At 37.9% G+C, this 20349-nt stretch overlaps 1 protein-coding gene across 1 annotated transcript in view; it reads left to right on the top strand.

Moving 5' to 3' along the window:
• Window positions 1-20349, top strand: part of PIBF1 (progesterone immunomodulatory binding factor 1) — a 287209-nt gene that overhangs the window by 214734 nt on the left and 52126 nt on the right. The window contains exon 15 of the mRNA XM_011972020.1: window positions 12985-13115. Coding sequence (XP_011827410.1) covers window positions 12985-13115 — 131 coding nt within the window. The remainder of the gene's footprint in view (window positions 1-12984; window positions 13116-20349) is intronic.

Below are 20349 nucleotides of genomic sequence, written 5' to 3'. Positions count from 1 at the left end.
GTTCAAGCAGTTCTCCCAGGTTCAAGCGATTATCCCACCTCAGCCTCCCAAGTAGCTGGGATTACAGGCACACACCACCATGCCAAGCTAATTTTTGTATTTTTAGTAGAGACAGGGTTTTGCCATGTTGGCCAACCTGGTCTCAAACTCCTGACCTCAGGTGATCCCACCTGCCTTGGCCTCCAAAAGTGCTGGGATTACAAGCATGAGCCACCATGCCCAGCCCACCTTTAATTTCTTTATGTTGGTTTTCACCTTTCTCTCATATCTCCTTGAGTAACTTACTAGTCAACCTTTTAAATTATTTATTTAGTATTTCAAATTATTTATCTAGTATTATCTTGGTTTGGATCCACTGCTGGAGAGTTGGTGTGACCTTTTGGGGTTGTTACAGAATCCTGTTTTTTCATATTGCCAGAATTATTTTTCTGGTTTCTTCTCATTCGCATAGACTATTTCGTCTACCCAAATGAGAAGGAACTGATTTATTTCTAATTCAACTGGTTTTTTACCCATCGGGGATGTGACTTTATAGTTTGTTACCTAGCTTTGACTCAGTGCTTTCAGTGTGAAGACTCTGTATGAGTTCCTTAGTTATAGAGAATCTTTGTGTGATGGCTTTCTCAGATGCTGTGATAGTAGTGATGTGCTGGATTTGTGAGCAGGTTCGCTGTCTCCTGTGGGGCTGGAATGGCAGAGGTCTCATGAAGCTTCTCTCATTCCCAAGTGATGTGCCCTTAAGAAAAAAAAAAAAAAAAATCCCCAGTATTTTATTCACATGGTTGAACAGTGCAAGCTTCAGGCCAATAGGAGGTGCCCATAGGTAAAAACCAGCTTCCACTAAAGCAGGTGGGTAAATGCCACACTTAATAGTGAGCAGAGCTCCCAACCTTGACAGAAGTAGCTGGGGAAGGTCTATGAAATGCACCGAGGTCTTTTCAGGGAGAAGAGAGGGAGCCACCACAGCTCTCCTTCCAGGCCAACAGGAAAGTAATCCGCCTCCCAGGCACACTCCTGACCTGCTGTTCCAGCTATTCAAATCCGAAAAGCATCTCCTTTCATCTGCAGGAATACTGATGTTCCATGTAGACTTTCCCCTGTGAGCCCAGCACTGTTCCTGTGCCTCTGCTGAAAAAAAACTTCCCACAAGTGGAAAGTTCAGGGACTCAAGGCCTGCAGACTGGTTTCTTTTGTCCCACACGGTGCCTCCGTAATGTGCGGCACTTCCCCTTTACCTAGAGGGCCAGACTACTGTGAATCTTGCTACTCTTCTGGGTTTAGCTGCCTAGTGGGGCTCCCACACTCCAGGACGGTACTGGAGAGTATCTGCCAAGGATCCAGTGATGTGACCTGTCCTCTAGTCTCTCAGCAGCGGGTACCAGCACCAGTTCTGATGGGGGTAGGAGAAGAGTGACGTAGACTCTGAGATTTCCTTAGTGTTGGCTTTCTCAGATGCCAGCAGTAGCAGTAATGTACTGGGCACATGGACAGACTCAAGACCTCCTGGTTAGCCAAGGTGATGCAGGCAATGGCAACAGCTGAGGGCACACAGAAGTTTTCTCCTTCCTGAATGCTGCCTTCAGGTGTCATAGTGGGCTGTGCCTGGCTACCAGCCAGGAGGTGGTGCTTGCAAAAGAGTACCAGGTGCAATGGTAGTAGTGGAATTTGCGCTTGCCTTATATTACCCAGGGCAGGCACCCCGGGGTCTCAGGCAATGGGTGGGACTGTGGAGCCTCCAAATATCTCTGTCTGTTGTGTTATCCTACCAGGACTCATACAGTGGCAAAGCCCGGTGAGGGCTGGACCAGGCAAGTCCTCACTCAGGCTCCTCAGGTACAAGCACAAGCAGTGTCCCCGGTGGGAATCAGAGAGCAGCTTTTTGGCCACTGGGGTAGTGTTTCAGGGAGGAGCAGAGCTGCCTCTGATGCACAGAAGAATCCATACAGGGAGTGGGGGCAGTGGGGAGTAGCAGGAGACAGTAAGGCCCACTCAGCTCCCATGCACTTGGCACAGCAAGTCCCATACCCGCAGCATTCTGCTAACAGCAACTAGCTGTGTTCCAGGCAGTCTACACTTAGAACACAAAACTGCCCCCAAACAATAAGCTTTCCTGCCAGTGATAAAAACCAGACTTTCAGGCCATGCCTATCCACCTGTGAAGCAGGGACTTCCAGCTTCTGCACTATAGCACACTTCATGCCATCCCCCTGGTTCTGGCCAACAGGGTTAGTCTCCACTTAAAATCATATTGCAAATCTCAGGAGTTCTTTTCAACTGTGACTACAGCCTGAGTGAGCGGGCAGACTTCTGTGAGTTCCCCTGTGAGGTAGGATCAGGAATGGCTTTCCTCCATCCCCGCTGGAGTCTGGTAGTGCATGCAAAGCACATCCTGATGCGACTCCTCGTGTATTCCCCACGCTCGCTAAATCGGCTCCCACACTGAGTAGGATTAAGGCCTTCCCCTGTGGCCTGGGCTGCCCAATTCCGCTGTGGGAGTGTGTGTTCCGGTGGCTGAGTCTCCCCGTCTTATGCTCTGGAGATTGTTTTCCATCTGGTTCACAGTATAGGCTGTTGCCACCACTTCTTTCAAAGGATCTGTGGTTTTTTTTCAGTTCTTCTGTTAAATTCTTGTGATGCTTCTTGTACAAAAAAGTTCACAGTGTGAATCTCTACACATACTTTGTTTTTCTAAGTAGGAGAGGTATGCTAACACTATCTGTAGTCCACCATCATGTCTGGGTATCTTGCCTACAGTACTCCCAGTATCTGCAGGTCATAGAGCCACAGAGGCTGTGGCAGAGCTACCCGGATCCTCTAGGATTGGAGGAAACAGAGCAATGGAGACAGGACCTGAAGTTGGGAGGGCAGATGCTCAGAAATTATTATTAACTGTTATCACTCTGTTACTTATTTTTGAGGTTGTTCTGATATGAAATTACATATAAAGTAACATTTTATTTTAATTATGTTGGACATAACATTTATCTTCCATATGAATGGCTGATTCGTTACATGGACAAAACATTTCACTTTCATTGTAGTTATAGCTCTGTGTCTAACCTTGCCAAGTGCTTAATCCAGGAAGTCTTGGTTTTGGTTCATTCTGGAAAAAAAAATCAGTTAACATGGATCCAGACAGTATGCTAGTATTTGTTATTTAAATCATGCTTGTATAGGTGCAAATACCAGGTCGTATAAATGTGTGTGTTTGTGTGTTTGTGTGTGTGTGTGTGTGTGTGTGTTTATGTGTTTGTACACATTACCAAATGCCAGCCACCACTGAAGTGGGAAAAACAGTGACTTATTTATAAATTAAATTCTGTTTATACATCAAATAAATAAGGTAATTGCTTAAATTTTTTACCTACCGGTTGTTCCTTAAAAACTCATGAGTGACTATACATTGTTTCATTTAAGAGCTATTTGAAAATCACAATGCAAATTCTTTATACACACAAAGACACACACATACATACACACATCCCAATCAGCAATGTTATACAATTGAACCACATTAAATTAATTTCTCAAAGGTAGCTTTGAAGGAGAAAGAAGTTGCAAACACTTGAACTCAAATTCTGTTCTCTAACTCTAATTTCTGGTCCTTCCAGCTCTCCTAGTTCTTTCATTCCCACTAAATTTGTGCTTTATTTGGACTCATTACAAGTCCCTGTCTCATAAAACCCTGCCATATTTTTCCAATCTGTCAAGCCCCTCCTGGTTTTACTTTTCTTCCTACCTATCCTTAGACTTTATCAACCATCTGAGTACTAGAATTCACCATCTCTCCAGATTGCTTTGTGGTCAAATTTATACATCAGGCTTTTCCTTGACAATTTCTACCTTTAGCATATTATCTTACGGTCTGGTAGTTAGCCTATAAATAGTTAATGGAAGAAAGGAGAGAGAAAGAGAAAATTCTTAGATTTTGCAGTAACAATACTGAAAACCTCTTGTGGAAATCTGTGTGACTCTCCCTGCTTGGAAGCATTATAAATTCATGTTATTGAATTATCAACTAGGCCCTTAACTACTGTTGCCCAGTGTTTTTATTTTTCTGTCTCCATCACAGATCATTTCCAATCCCAAAGCTATCAGTTCTATTATTTGTCTCCTTTTCCTCTACAGTTGGGTCATCTAAACTTATTTTCACCTGAGGATTTTTCAGTATCTCTCCTTACTCTTTTTCTCCTTTTTAGTACCCCTTTCAAAGTGTGTGTGTGTGTGTGTGTGACCAAATGCCAACCACCACTGACGCACATACATACATGGGGGAAGTGGTATTGGCATAGGCTACTTTCAAAAGTTAATACCCTATCTTTGTACTTAATATATTCTTCTCCCACGTCAGCTACACTCTCCTCAGTGGTCATTAATGACCTCTGAACAGCCAGCATTTTCTTCTCAGAGCCTATACAATTTGATCTATCTATGGCATGATATTATAGATATTCTAGAAATTCTGTCCTGTTTTAGCATTACAACACAATTCTCCCTGCCTCTCGTCCTCTAACTCTGATGGCTCTTTAGTCTATTTAGCTGATGTCTTCATCTTCTAGCCCTCAAATGTAGGTATCCCTCAGGTGTCTGCCCTTTTCTGTGTTCTTACACCTCAGGAGAGATTCTAAAACATGAGAAGAAGTCTAGAATCAAGCCCAGTGAGTTTAAGAATCATCAAAGATTCTAGCTGGAAGAAGAAAACAATAACCCCATCAAAAAGTAGGCTAAGGACATGAATAGACAATTCTCAAAAGAAGATATACAAATGGCCAGTAAACATGAAAAAAATGCTCAATATCACTAATGATCAGGGAGATGCAAATCAAAACCAAAATGAGATACCACCTCACTCCTGCAAGAATGGCATAATGAAAAAATCAAAAAATAATAGATATTGGCATGGATGTGGTGAAAAGGGAAAACTTTTTCACTGCTGGTGAGAATATAAACTAGTACAACCAATATGAAAAACAGTGTGTAGCTTCCTTGAAGAACTAAAAGTAGATCTACCATTTGATCCAGCAATCCCACTACTAGGTATCTGCCCAGAAAAAAAGAAGTCATTATACAAAAAAGATACTTGCACACTTATGTTCATAGCAGCACAATTCACAATTGCAAAAATATGGAACCAGCTCAAATGCCCATCAATCAATGAGTGGATAAAGAAAATGTGGTATGTATATATACCATGGAATATTACTCAGTCATAAAAAGGAATGAAATAAAAGCATTCACAACAACCTGGATAGACCATTATTCTAAGTGAAGTAATTCAAGAATGGAAAACCAAACATCATATGCTCTCACTTACATGTTGCAGCTAAGCTATGAGAATGCAAAGGTGTAAGAATGATACAGTGGACTTTGGGGACTCATGGGGAAGGATGGGAGCAGGGTAGGGGATACAAGGCTACACACTGGGTACAGTGTACACTGCTCAGGTGATGGGTACACCAGAATCTCAGAAATCCTGACTAAAGAACTTAGTCATCTAACCAAACGCCATCTGTTCCCCAAAAACTATCAAAATTAAAAAAATAATAATAAAATTCTAAGCCCAGCTACTTGGGAGGCCAAGATGGAAGGGATCACTGGAGGCCAGGAGTTCAAGGCCAGCCTGGGGAGTATAGCAAGACCCTATCTGTAAAAAAAGAAGAAAAAAAAAAAATTACAAAACTTAGCTGAATGCAGTGGCGCACACCTGTAGTCCCAACTACTTGGGAGGCAAAAGTGGGAGGAGGATTGTTTGAACCTGGGAGGCAGAGGTTGCAGTGAGCCATGATTGTGCCACAGCACTCCAGCCTGAGCAACAGAGTGAGATCCTATCTCGGCGGGGGGAAAAAAGAAAGAAAGAAAAAAACAATTAACCAGTTGTTGTGGCATGCACTATAGTTTCAGCTACCTGAGAGTCTGAAGTGGGAAAATCCCTTGAGCTGAGGAGTTTGAGGCTGAAATGCCACCACACTTCAGCCTGGGCAACAGAGTAAGACCTTGCCTCTTAAAAAAAAAAAAAAAAGAATCACCTGAGATTCTTATTTAAAATGTAAAGCATAGGCTTCTAGATTCTGCCCTCAGAGATTGTGATTAAGTAAGTCTAGAATGAAGCCCAGAAATCTGGATTTTTAACAAGCTCTGCAGTGAACTATGATTCTACCACTGCACTCCAACCTGGATGACAAAGCAAGACCCTAGCTCAAGAAAAAAAAAAATAGTAATGCAAGGTTGCAGTTTGAAGTAATAATGTTCTACAGTTCTATCTACTTCAATGACTTCAGTCATCACTTCCATGCTGGTTACTCTTAAGTATTTTAACATCCCATTCATGGATTTCTCCTTACTTGGACCACATTTTGTGGATCTTAAGACCAAAAGCGGAGCTGATAATCAACTAGCATGTCCTTGCTTTTAGTTATTGAAATAATAAAATACTAGCAAAAACACTGGTAAATAGCTCTACACTAAGATCCCACTGTCAATTCCACCACAGTCTCGTCCGTCCTGGCCCCTGTCCTGAGAGCTGCCTGTAATCCAGCGACAAGAAGGTCATACCTGACACACACAGTTTCACCAGTATGCTAATTGGTTGAAATGTATCAGTTAAATATTACCTCTTTTGAAGATGATAATATAATCACGTTGGAACATGAGAGAAGGAACTGGTTTTAGTGGGGAGGATTATACGTTCAAGACATAAAATGATCTACATATTAGTTTGGATGGACTGGCCTACATCAAGTCCAAGATCACTAGGACTGTATTCTTCAAATCTGGCTGATTATCAGAATCTGAGACCCAACCTTGAGAAATTTTGATTCAATAAGAGTGGGGCCCACCAGAATCACTAGTAGGACCCAAAAATCACTTTTTTTTTTTTTTGGTTTGTTTTTCTGGGTCTTTTGAGACACTCTTTCTCTGTCACCCAAGCTGGAGTACAGTGGCATGATCTCAGCTCACTGCAACCACATCCTGGATTCAAGCAATTCTTGTGCCCTCATCCTCCCAAGAAGCTGGGATTACAGGCATGAGCCACCACACCAGGATAATTTTGTATTTTGAGTAGAGATGGGGTTTTGCCATGTTGGCCAGGCCTCGAATTCCTGACCTCAAGCAATCCACCCACCTTGGCTTCCCAAAGTGCTGGGATTACAGGCATGAACCACTGTGCCCAGCCAGAAATCGCTGTGTTTTTTTTTTTTTTTTACATTTTCCCCAGCAGTTGAGAACATAGAGAAGTTGTACCAAAGTGTTGCCCCTCTATTGGACCTCAAGTAGGCATTTTTTCATTCATAGCATGATTAAAAAGATTAAGCAAGGATATGTGACTGGTTCTGCACAAACTACCACCACTGCTAGAAAGTATCACTTGCATATATTTTATAGACAGAAAGCAACTCAATGTTAAATTCCATTCAGCAGTATTCACTTTATTCCTGGCAATAAAGACCTTCATTTCTAGTTTCTGTGAAAGTAAACTCCCCAAGGAAAAAAACTCCACATGTAGGAAAAACACGCAGCAAAATGTAGTCACCTTTATATTATTTATTTGAATTTTAAGAGAAAATTTGTAATTTCAGATTATCATTTAAGTTAAATTAGTATTTGAATCAAAAGATATAGTGATGTTTTAATCAGGTGTTACTTTTCTCTGAATCATTTGTACAGGTTATTGAAACAAAGGAAGAATAACACTTCTGTAAAATGTTGTGTCATGGGTTTAATCCAGAGTCACTTATTACGTATATGATTCCTGAGTCACTAATTACTAAGGCTTTCCTATAAGGAAAAGATTACTAACAATAGGCAATGTGAGCAATTGCAAAACTTTTTGAATAGTAATTATTATAGTTACAGAAAGATTTTTGAAAACTCTATTGAAGGAATTAAATTCTAATTACATTTATTTCAAACATGGAAATTAGCATCACTTTTTATTCAGAGACATGTGCTTTTTTCCTGACGAATGAAAATCAACTTTGGGGATTTAGAAGCCTACAAACAGGTTTATAAAGAAATATATCTGTAACACTAACAGCAGTATCATGGTATTTATTGTCCAGAGTAAGGAGGTTATAGGTTTTATGTTAAAGATACCTTCTGAAAGTAAGGTTTCTGGTCCTTAACTTTGTTTGTATTAAAACCTTTAGCCGGGCATGGTGGTACATGCCTGTGGTCCTGGCGACTCAAGAGGCTGAAGTAGGAGGATCACTCGAGCCTGGGAGGTCGAGGCTGCAGTGAGCTGTGGTCACGCCACTGCACTCTAGCCTAGGCAACAGAGTGAGATCCTGTCTCAAAAAATATATGTATATATTAAAACCTAATATATGTAACTACTTTCATGAAAAAATTGAACTAAAATAATTGAGACTGCTGCTATATGTTTTGTACAATTGAAATTAGATTTGGTATGTTTTAAACAGCTCATTCTAGACAGAAGTTAACTACAATTCATAAATGTTCTTAGTTATTCCCTGCCACCCTTTCCCCACACACACACTTGGACTATTCTGCACTTTGAAACACAAAGCAACTTGTCAGTTCAGTTTATTCAGTTAGGGTCAGTTCTGTGAAAACAAAGCCAAGGCAATTGTTTGATTTAATTGACTAGAGAAACTGGTTATACAGGTTAGTAGCACTTAGTTTTATTTTTGTCCTTCTGCATATTTGAATGTTCATAAAGTAACTTAGTAGAATAATAAGATTCCAGTGACATTGTAATAGATTTTAAAGAACGATTACCAAAGCAAAGAAAAAAATCGTGCTAAAACCAAACTATAGAAACTATTCATGGTATTTTTTTCTTTATGGCTCCACTTTCACTATAATGAAATGTGTTCCCCCAAAAAAGTAGTCTTCTTTTCTTTCACTATTCATTTCCTCCTCCTTTTTTTTTTTTCGGGATTTTTTTTTTCCTGGGCTGTAGTTAATATAGCTATCAGAAAATTTCCTGTACAGTTTAGATGAATAAATACTTTTACAGAATAGTTCTCTATGTGCAAGCAGACATCCTCTAACAGTTGGTCAGCCCCCTCTTGGCTTCAGTGTCCTCCTTACCCAGCCAACCTCATGGCCGATAATTTTAACAATGTTCTCATTACTATCCTTGATTCTTTCTGCCTCCCACCATACTTTCCACGATATCCATCGCACTGTTCCCTGCTCCTTCAGCTCCTGGACTTCTGATCACTCATTATTTTATTAAAATGAGTGGAAAACCAAAAATTGAAATGCTAAAGTATACTCTTAGGTCTTAATACTTTAAAAGTATATAGATCTCATGAACATAATTCATTTGAGGAAAAAAATACAAATCATTTCTTGTCCCAGGAAAACAGTAAATCTTTAATGGAACTTTTTAGCAATTATGACAAAAAGAATGGAAAAATGTTTAAACATATATAAAAGGCTAGAAGTTTCTCGCCAAAGAGTATCTAAAGGTCATAGAATAGTTAGGAATTCTGTCATTTTGTTTTGTGTAATAAATACTGCCCTCCTTACCCCTTCACCCTAATAATAGATATCCACCATTTGGTTGTAATTATCCAACTATAGAATACCTTTTTCAAGAACTCATTATATACCAAAGTAGAAGCTTGCTGACACTGATAATGCTTTATTTAGTTTTGTTGTGACATGCAATTACCATTTGCTTAGGAAAAAAAAAAAAAGAAAAACAAGTAAATTTTTTAGAACTATGGTTGAGTATATATACGTTGATAAAAATCCTTTGGGAGAAAACTTTTGTCTTGTGTGTTAAGAGCATTAAATAGTTATACCCCTTAGCCTAGTGTGTCTTCTATCCTGAAAAAAAAATTAACAAAGCAAATACTAACTTAAGAAAAAAAACTACAGTACTGAAAATGTTTGTTGTAATATTGTTTATACTGACATAAATTATGTAATTTTTTAATATATTGTTTATATTGACTTATTGATAACATTCTAAATGTCTGTTACTATACATAGTGTAAATTATGATACATTGGCTTTGGCAGGCCGTTTTGTAAACACTAATAATATAAATACCATACTCTTAAAAATCTGGAAAAATGATTCTGGTATAGTTTATGTGAAAAGGCACAACATAAAATTGTATATAGTACACTAGCAATGAACAGTCTGACAAAGGAAATTAAGAAAACAATTCCATGTACAATAGCATCAAAAAGAAAAAAATACAAACAGGCGTGATGACTCTGGACTTTGAAAGGCCAAGGCCAGGAGAATTGCTTTAGCTCAGGAGTTTGAGCCCATCCTGGGCAACACAGGGAGACTTCGTCTCAATAAAAAATAAAGTTAGCCGGGTTAGCCAGGCGTGGTGGCTCATGCTTGTAGTCCCAGCTACTTGGGAGGCTGAGGTGGGAGGATTACTTGCACCCGGGAGGTAGGCTGCAGTGAGTCATGATTTGCCACTGCACTCCAGACTAGGTGACAGAGTGAGACCCCATCTCAAAAAAAAAAAAAAAAAAAAAGAAGAAGAAGAAAATGTTTCGGAGTAAATTAACTGAATGGACACAAGACATCCCATATTCATGGATTAGAAGATTTAATGTTGTTAGGATGATAATACTACCCAAAACATTCTACAAATTAGATGCAGTCCCTATCAAAATCCCAATGACATTTTTTACAGAAATAGAAAAACTCATCCTAAAATTTATGTGAAATTTCAAGGAACCCCCAAATGGCCAAAACAATCTTTAAAAGGAAAAACAAAGTTGTAGCACTCATATTTCCAGATTTCTGAACTTACTGTAAAGCTACAGTCAGCAAAACAGTGTACAGTTAGAATAAGGATGGACATAAAGACCCATGGAATATTAATAGAATAGAGCCCAGAAATAAACACTTGCCTATATGGCCAGTGGTTTTCAACAAGAGTGTCAGGACTATTTAGTGAAGAAAGGCCGGTCTTTTCAACAAATGGGACTGGTAAAACTGAGTATCTACATGCAAAAGAATGAAGTTGGACCTTTACCTTACACCATATTCAAAAACTAACTCAAACTGGATCAGAGACCTAAATTTAAGCCTTAAAGATATAAAATTCATAGAAGAAAACATAGGAGAAAATCATGACCTTGGATTTGGCAATTTCTCCAAAAGGACAGGCACAAAAACATAAAGTAGATAAATTGAACTTCATAATTATAAAAACTTGTTTATTAAAGGAGATTATCAGCCAGGCCCAATGGCTCATGCCTGTAGTCCCAGCTACTCAGGACTCTGAGGCAAGGGGATTTCTCGAATCCAGGAGGCAGAGGTTGCAGTGAGCCGAGATCACACCACTGCACTCCAGCCAGGGTGACAGAGCAAGACTCCGTCTCAAAACAAGTAAGTAAAGAAGTAAATAAGATTATCAAGAAAGTGAAAAGGCAACCCACAAAATGGAAGAAAATATTTTCAAATTATATATCTAATAAGACTGTATTATTAAGAATATATAAAGAACTCCTACAGCTCAGCAACAACAAGGAAAACCACAATTAAAATATAAGCAAAAGACTTGGGAAGACTTCTCTCCAAAGAAGATATACAAATGCCCAGTATGCACGTGAAATAACGTGCATTGGCCAGGATGTGGAGAAATTGAAATCAAATTTCTTGCTGGTAGGAATGTAAAATCGTATCACCACTGTGGAGCCGTTGCAGTTCCTCAAAAAGTTAAATATGGAATTACCACATGACCTAACAGTTCTACTCCACTTCTAGGTAGCTACCCAACAGAAGTGAAACAAGAACTCAACATATACAGTATTTGTGCACCAATGTTCATAGCAGCTTTACTCACAATAGCCAAAAAGTGGAAACAACACAAGTGTTCATCAAGAGATCAATGGATAAATAAAATGTACCATAAACATACAGTGGACTATTATTTACCAGTAAGAGAAGTGAAGTTCTGATACATGATACAACATAGATGAACTTTGAAAATGTCACACTAAGTGAAATAAGCAGACAGCAAAGGACAAATATTGTATTATTCCACTTCTGTGAGGTATCTGGAATAGGCAGATTCACAGAGGCAGAAAGTAAGATACAGGTTTCTAGGGCCAGGAGGGAGGAGAAAATGGGGAGTTTTTGTTTAATGGGTACAGAGTTTCCGTATGGGCTGATGAAAGTGTTCTGGAAATAGAAGTGGTAGCTATTCAACATTATGAATGTACTTAATACCACTGAATTGTACACTTTTCACAGGATTAAAATGGTAAATTTTACATTATATTTTAAACCACATTTGTCAAAAATTTATACCTAATGATTTGGATATCTAAATTATGTGTTTGTAAAACAAAGAAGGGAATATGAAGAAATGAAAAAATTAGTGAATTATGGTGTGAATATTTTTAGTAGAAATAAAGCTCAAATATTTATTAAGATATATTTTGTCGTATAGCTTTTCAGACGAAGACAAATACTAAGAAAATTTAAGTTTATGCATTCTCAAAATTGCTATTAATATTTAATTTAAAATTTTTCCAGCCAGGCGAGGTGGCTGACACCCATAATCCCAGCACTTTGGGAGGCTGAGGCAGGCGGATCACCTGAGGCCAGGAGTTCAAGACCAGCCTGGCCAACATGGTGAAACCCCATCTCTGCTAAAATTATAAAAATTAGTGGGACATGGTGGCAGGTGCTTGTAATCCCAGCTACTCGGAAAGCTGAGGTAGGAGAATCACTTGAACCTGGAAGGCGAAGGTTGCAGTGAGCCGAGATCGCACCACTGCACTTTAGCCTGAGTAACAGAGTGAGACTCTGTCTTAAAAAAAAACAAAAAGAAACAAAAAAAATTCTCATTTGTAGTTGCTATTAAGAAGAGCTTTATTGATCCACTCTTAAAACCTTCAAATTTACATAGGAAAAACTTCAGAATAATTCATGTCAAAGGAATTTCTGTACTATATTTATGCTAGAGCATTTTGAATGATTTCATTTTGTTGTCACATTTTCTAGATTTTAATAAAACCTGTGTTTCTTTAGCTTGACAGAGCCAATTCGCTATTAAACCAGACTCAACAGCCTTACAGGTATCTCATTGAATCAGTGCGTCAGAGAGATTCTAAGATTGAGTCACTGACGGAATCTATTGCACAACTTGAGAAAGATGTCAGGTAAACCATCTACAAATCTTTCATTTGAATAATAAAGACATTGTTACTATATTGCTGCTGTAGATGAATTTGGGTTGTAAATCGTGAACAGAAAATTTGAATAATGAAGGTGATCTTAAATGTAATGAATATTAAACTTTTCTTAGAAAAACTAAGGTCACATCACATCAGGTGTTCACATTCCACCTGTGATCAGATGTCTTAGCATGGAAATAACAATGTTACACTTAGGAGCATTACATTCCATCTGTCCTAGAGGACACAACCACTATTGGTCCTTGTTTCCCTGGAACTCTTTAGTGTGATATAGATTGACCAAAGGGAGAGGAGGAATAAAACCAGATCCATTTGTGTCATTAAAATGGCTTTTTAAACAGAAATAAAATTTACGTTTACTTAGCTTTATGTTGATTTTTCCAAGGAATTTTTAGGCTTTTCTTCTGACCTTTTACATGAAAGTAACTTTTAAGTGTAAATAAATAAATTTCTTTCACTTCCTTAATTTGTAATTGTTTTTGTATGAGATCTTATCCAAAGAAAATTTGCTATGACCATTTTGGTTTTTTAAACTGAAATAAAAGAATGAAGATATGTGTAAATGAAACAGTTTTACTTGTGGATAGATGGTTAGTTTGCTTAGTTATTAGATTTCTAAGATTATAAGAATAATTTAGATTTTTATGGGTAAATTATTAACTGATTATAAATGTAAAAGCAGAGAATTAGGTGGGAATAGAAATGGTTAAATCAAGGAATTGGAAAACAATAAGGAGAAGATGATTGTTAAATCCAGGTTTCCTAAAGTATGCAAACAAAAATAGAAAACTAATGGTAACTAATTGCAAAGTATAAATGTTATTTTTAATGAATCATAATAATTACTTTCTTTCATTTCTGCCTCACCAAAATAATTGGTCTAGAACTTTATTCCTGTTCTTAATTTTTTTATAATTTGTTTAAATAATTTAGGAGCACATTTATACTTACATGTCAAAATAAATAAGTTTGTTTCTAGATTAATTTTAAAGTTAAAATTCTGTATACAACCTATAATAATAAATTAATTGTTCTATAAATAGTTCTTGGGGACAATAGAAATTATGTCTTTCACAATTCAGTGGGCACCTGGTTATCTTAGGGAAATTGAAGAAAGAACCCCAAATAGAATTTTTTTCTTCCTATGTTACATATTTCGGTTAAATTTGAATCTTTTATGGCCAGGAGCAGTGACTCACACCTGTAATCCCAGCACTTTGGGAGGCCGAGGCAGGTGGATCACCTGAGGTCAGGAGTTCTAGACCATCCTGGCCAACATAGTGAAACCCTGTCTCAACTACAAATACAAAAGTTAACTGAGCATGGTGGTGCATGCCTGTAGTCCCAACCACTCTGGAGGCTGAGACGGGAGAATCGCTTGAACCGGGGAGACGGAGGTTACAGTGAGCTGAGATCATTTCACTGCATTTCAGCTTGGGCAACAGAGTGAGACTCTGTCTCAAAAAAATTAAAATTAAAATTAAATTATGAATCTTTTTTTTTTTTTTTTTTTGAAACGGAGTCTCACTCCATCACCCAGGCTGGAGTGCAATGACACGATCTCTGCTCACTATAACCTCCACCTCCTGGGTTCAAGTGATTCTCCTGCCTCAGCCTCCTGAGGAGCTGGGATTACAGGCACACGCCACCACACCTAGCTAATTTTTGTATTTTTAGTAGAGACGGGGTTTCACCGTGTTGGTCAGGCTGGTCTCTAACTCCTGAACTCGTGATCCGCCCACCTCGACCTCCCAAAGTTCTAGGATTAAAGGCATGAGATGCCATGCCCGGCCTTGAAATTTGAATCTTTTATATGTTGTATTTTACTGTTATATTCTTGTGATGGGGAGGTATATAAAACTCCTGAGGAAAAAAATTACTTCTTTCACAGTTATCTCCAAATAAACTTGAGAATTTATTTTACTAAGAATTAAGGTAGTTTAAAATGCTTAATATAGAGAAAATAATAGCTAGCTGTAGGAGAAAATTATAAAGATGAACAAATTCAGCCATAGATAAATTAAGCAACTTGTCCTCTCAGAACATACAGCATTGTGATAGAGTCAGAATTCAAATTTATATCTGTCTGCTTGCTAATTCTATTCTCCTAACCATTAGGTTATACTGCCCCTCTATGTTCTATTTTGAATAAGGGATATTATTTCTGTAACTAAAATAATTAAGGAAGAGAACAAAAAAATAGTGTATCATAGTGATTAAAAGTAGCACTTTAATGAGTTGATCGTTGTTGAAGCAGGGTGATAGATATATCAGGGTTTGCTATTACATATTTTCTCTTCTGAAATATTCTATTATAAAGTTTTTTTAAAAACAGATTTTAAAAGGAAGTTTTCAAATTCAACTCAGTACTTAGTTTTGAGTTAGAGCAAGTACAATTTAAATTCTCTGTACCTCTGTTGTCCAATAGAACTTTCTATAATGATAAAAATATTCCATATCTGTGCTGTCCAGTATGGTAGCCACTAGCTAGCCACATGTAGATGCTGACCATTTGTTTTGCGGTTTTGTTGTTGCTGTTGTTGTTTCCTTTTTTTGAGATGGAGTCTTGCTCTGTCACCCGACTGGAGTGCAATGGCGCGATCTCGGCTCACTGCAAGCTCCACCTCCCAGGTTCAAGCGATTCTCCTGTCTCAGCCTCCCGTTTACCTGGGATTACAAGCACCTACCACCACACCTGGCTAATTTTTGTATTTTTAGTAAAGATGGGGTTTTACCATGTTGGCCAGGGTGTTCTTGAACTCCTGACCTCAAATGATCTGCAGGCCTTGGCCTCCCAAAGTGCTGGGATTACAGGCGTGAGCCACCGCACCCAACCTGAGCATTTGAAATGTGGCTACTGTTACTGAGGAACTAAATTTTTAATTCTATTAAAATTGAATTGTTAAAATTATATTATCTTTAATTTTATTAAGATTAAATTTAAATTAATGTTAATTTTATTTTATTAAAATTGAAGATAATTTTAATTGCTCTAGTGGCTAATGGCTGTAGTATTCCACAGTACATCCAGTTTCCTCATATGTGAAATGAAAGTGGTGCCAAGGCAGGCAGATTGCCTGAGCCCAAGAGTTCGAGATCAGCCTGGACAACATGGCAAAACCATGTTTGGTTTTGTCTCTACAAAAAATACGGAAAAATTAGCTGGTGTGATGGCACACTCCTGTAGTCCTGGCTACTTGGGAGGCTGAGGTGGGATGATGACTTAAACCTGGGAGGTGGAGGTTGCAATGAGCAACTGCACTCCAGCCTGGGTGACAAAGCAGAACTCTGTCTGAAAAAAAAAAAAAAAAGAGAGTGGTGCTAACAGCACCTGATTGATAGGGTTGTTCTGAGGAATAAATGATATAATCTTCATTATATATATAGATAAAATAGTGCCTAAACATTATATTCAACAGTGTTCAATAAATGCCATTCTTAGTACTTACCATACATGTAACAAATTTTTGGTTGAAAATTATATTAAAGGCCAGGCGCGGTGGCTCAAGCCTGTAATCCCAGCACTTTGGGAGGCGGAGATGGGCGGATCACGAGGTCAGGAGACCATCCTGGCTAACACGGTGAAACCCCGTCTCCACTAAAAAATACAAGAAACTAGCCGGGCAAGGTGGCGGGCACCTGTAGTCCCAGCTACTCGGGAGGCTAAGGCAGGAGAATGGCATAAACCCGGGAGGCGGAGCTTGCAGTGAGATCCGGCCACTGCACTCCAGCCTGGGCGACAGATCGAGACTCCGTCTAAAAAAAAAAAAAAAGAAAAAGAAAAAAAAAAAAAGAAAATTATATTAAAAATGAGAAATAACATTTCTCAAAATATGTTGAATTTGAACAAAAATTAAGACTCCCCCAATAACAGCAACAGTTTTCATAAAGGCCATGTCATTTATGGAATTAATTACCAAGAAAAATTTTGTACTAAACATGAGTCCTTTAATGTTGTCTTGTGTTGCATAAATTCATTGTGTGATATTTTAATACATTCTGAACTGATAATTCACAGGTTATGAAATCTTATTCTTAATTGAAGCAACTACCTTCTAAAGTGAAAGGTTATTAATACTTTCAGTAGTTTAGTTATGACATTTGAGATGCTGCTATAGGGGTACCCTGGTTGCAGGAATGAAATGCTGTGATGTAACAATGCCATTAAAAAGTCAGCTCGGCCAGTCATTCAGATATGGTAGGATAGATCACAGTTCTGTATACCCACATTCCTTCATCCCTACTCTAAGCAGATGGCATTTCAAATCCTGGAGTAGAATTATCCTGGGCTTTAAATACACATCAGGCTGGTTTCTGTCCTTATGGTAAATGTGTCTGTAAAATTAGATATTAATATGAACCTGAAGGGGTAGTTGTGAAAATTTAGGAACATATATAAAGCTTTGGCACATAGGAGAATCTCAGTAAATGTTACTTCCGTCCCCTTGTCTTTTATTTGAAATTTAAACATTAATGATGGCCCATCCAAAAGCATTATCAAGTTATTATGTTCCTTAGAAGACATAAACAGGAAAATTCCTATTCCTCTTTGCTAAGTGTTGAGGTTAGTTGTAAAAAATATTTACATCAATTTATGACTTTTAAATGTTTTTCTAATTCAATAAAAACTCTTTGAATAACTGAATAATTGTATGCTTTTCTTAGAAAATTAAACAATACCACTATACCATACTTATCCCTTGAAAATGAACTATATATACAATATATTCAATTTCTAGAAAGGCTAGAGTAAATATGCACTAAAATGAAATCATTATAAACACATTAAAAGCTAACATTTGAGATGTTACTATTAACTGCTTTAAATTCCCCTATTGTTAAAGTAATGCTTTATTCTAAAAGTAGTACTGGTAACTTTCTTCCACCAAGTCACAAGAGACAGTCTGCATAATACAGTTTGATCTCTACTTCAGAAAGGAAGGAAGCTTGGAAAGAGAATAATTAGCATAATTTTCTTTGCCTGTTGTCAGTTCTTAGTTTATTCTTAACTGGTAAAGAAAAGACTACATTGTCAACTTCTCTTACAAAGCTACCCGAGAGTATATTGATCCAGGAAGTTAAGGAACAATATATCAGGAATGTTTTCATATTGCAGGTGAAACAGAGCCATAAACATGAATTTCTAAGTAATAATTAACAGTGAATTGAACAATTATGGGTGTAATATACCATTCAAGATAGATGTGCTTATAAGGAGATTTGTTTTGTAGTTGTTTTATGAGTCATTCGTAGAAGCTTTGTACTTTCAAAGGTAATTTTCCACTGTTATGAAATATGTCTTATGAAGACTAAAATTCTATTGAGTAAATACATACTAGAAGAAGAGTGAATATGATAATCATCATACTCAGTTTTAGAGACCCACATGTTGAAGGTTGTCTCCCTGTGGTCGAGTATATTATAAAGAAGACAAAATATATATCCAGATATTGTAATCACAGCAATATTGTCTGGGAAGTCCACATTGTTTGTAATAAACTCATGTCTTACAGGTACAACATGATTGTTCTGTAAGCCAGCTTATCCCCCCACCATTTATTCCATGTATATATGGTTGTTTTGCTATTTAATTATAGAATACTTTATTTTTGAAAAGTTAAACATGACAATATAAAAGCATTTGTAAAGAATTATCCAGTCAAAATCCTTTAATTACCTCGACATTCCATTCCGATTACACTACATTTTCTTTAGAAGAGCCTGTTGGTATTTGAGACAGAGAGTGAGTGTGTGTGTGTGTGTGTGCAGTGAATGTGAGTATATGCTTAAATACCATGGTTGTTAGTGTATAAGTTTACATGTATATGAACATAGACACATATGTGTTCCTTAAAAATTCCTAGTCCTATTTACTGGATATTTAAATTTGAAAAAACATTTTACCTTCAAAGTGATTCCAGCTAAAGATAGGTTAGAATTCTAGAGTTAGAGAAACATGTGATCCTTGCCATGCTTTGGAGATTCTAGCAGAACATGGCACTCAGTTTCCTTTATACTGTTTTGTTCTTTTTCAACTCCTCAGCTCTTGCAGGATCTCTGGCGCCTAACTCTAAAAGTCAGTTTGTTTTTTCAGCTGAGCTGCTTACCTTTATTGACATTTAATTACTATTTTACTCTGATGCCTATTTTTTTATCTAAATTAGTAATGCTGTATAACATTTATATAGAGTTTTATGAGTTCAACACTTTATATAATCATTCACATAGCCCTTTGACATACATGAGTATTATGTTCCACTTTACAGATATAAAAACTGAGGTTCAGTGGGGTGGTATGTGTTAGGCTTTGCACCATACATTTGAGTCTGAGTCAGTGGCACAGTTGGAAACAGAAGTCAGAATTGCGTCTAGTCCGTCTTCTCAGAGGACAAACTATGATGCTTCCTTCTCGATTACTTGGAAGGAGAAGAATATGGGCTTTCCCTCTTAAATCCTTCGAATTAGCAGTTGCTCCAGAATGCCTACTACTGTTTCTTGAATTCAAAAAAAAAAAAAAAAAGAAAAAGTCTGCCCAATATTATTCTAAAAATTAGTGACTTTCCTTTATTTATTTTTTTTTTTTTTAGAGAGAGCCTCACTCTGTCTCCCAGGCTGGAATACAGTGGAGAATCATAGCTCGCTGCAGCCTCGAACTCCTGGGCTCAAGCGATCCTCCTACTTCATCCTTTGATGTAGCTGGGACTAAAGGTGCATGTCTCCACACCCGGCTAACATTTTTTTTTTTAAGAGATGGAGTCTCTCTATGTTGCCCAGACCAGTCTCGAACTCCTGGGCTCAAGCGATCCTCCTACTTCATCCTTTGATGTAGCTGGGACTAAAGGTGCATGTCTCCACACCTGGCTAACATTTTTTTTTTTAAGAGATGGAGTCTCTCTATGTTGCCCAGACCAGTCTCGAACTCCTGGACTCATGGACTCATGCAGTTCTGCAACCTGGACCTCCCAAAGTGCTAGGATTATAGGCATGAGCCAGTGTTCCCTGCCTCCATTTTCTTAAAGTAGAACTTAAGTAGAACTTTAAAAATGTTTTTACCTGCCAGGTGCAGTGGCTCACGCCTATAATCCTAGCACTTTGGGAGGCCGAGGTGGGTGGATCACGTGAGGTCAGGAATTCCAGATCAGCCTGGCCAGCATGGTGAAACCCCATCTCTACTAAAAATACAAAAATTAGCCGGGCA

This window comes from Mandrillus leucophaeus, unplaced genomic scaffold, assembly GCF_000951045.1.
Source record: "Mandrillus leucophaeus isolate KB7577 unplaced genomic scaffold, Mleu.le_1.0 Scaffold126, whole genome shotgun sequence".
Lineage (NCBI taxonomy): Eukaryota > Metazoa > Chordata > Mammalia > Primates > Cercopithecidae > Mandrillus > Mandrillus leucophaeus.
The sequence above is the reverse complement of the archived record's forward strand: the minus strand, read 5'-3'. Positions and strand labels throughout refer to the sequence as shown.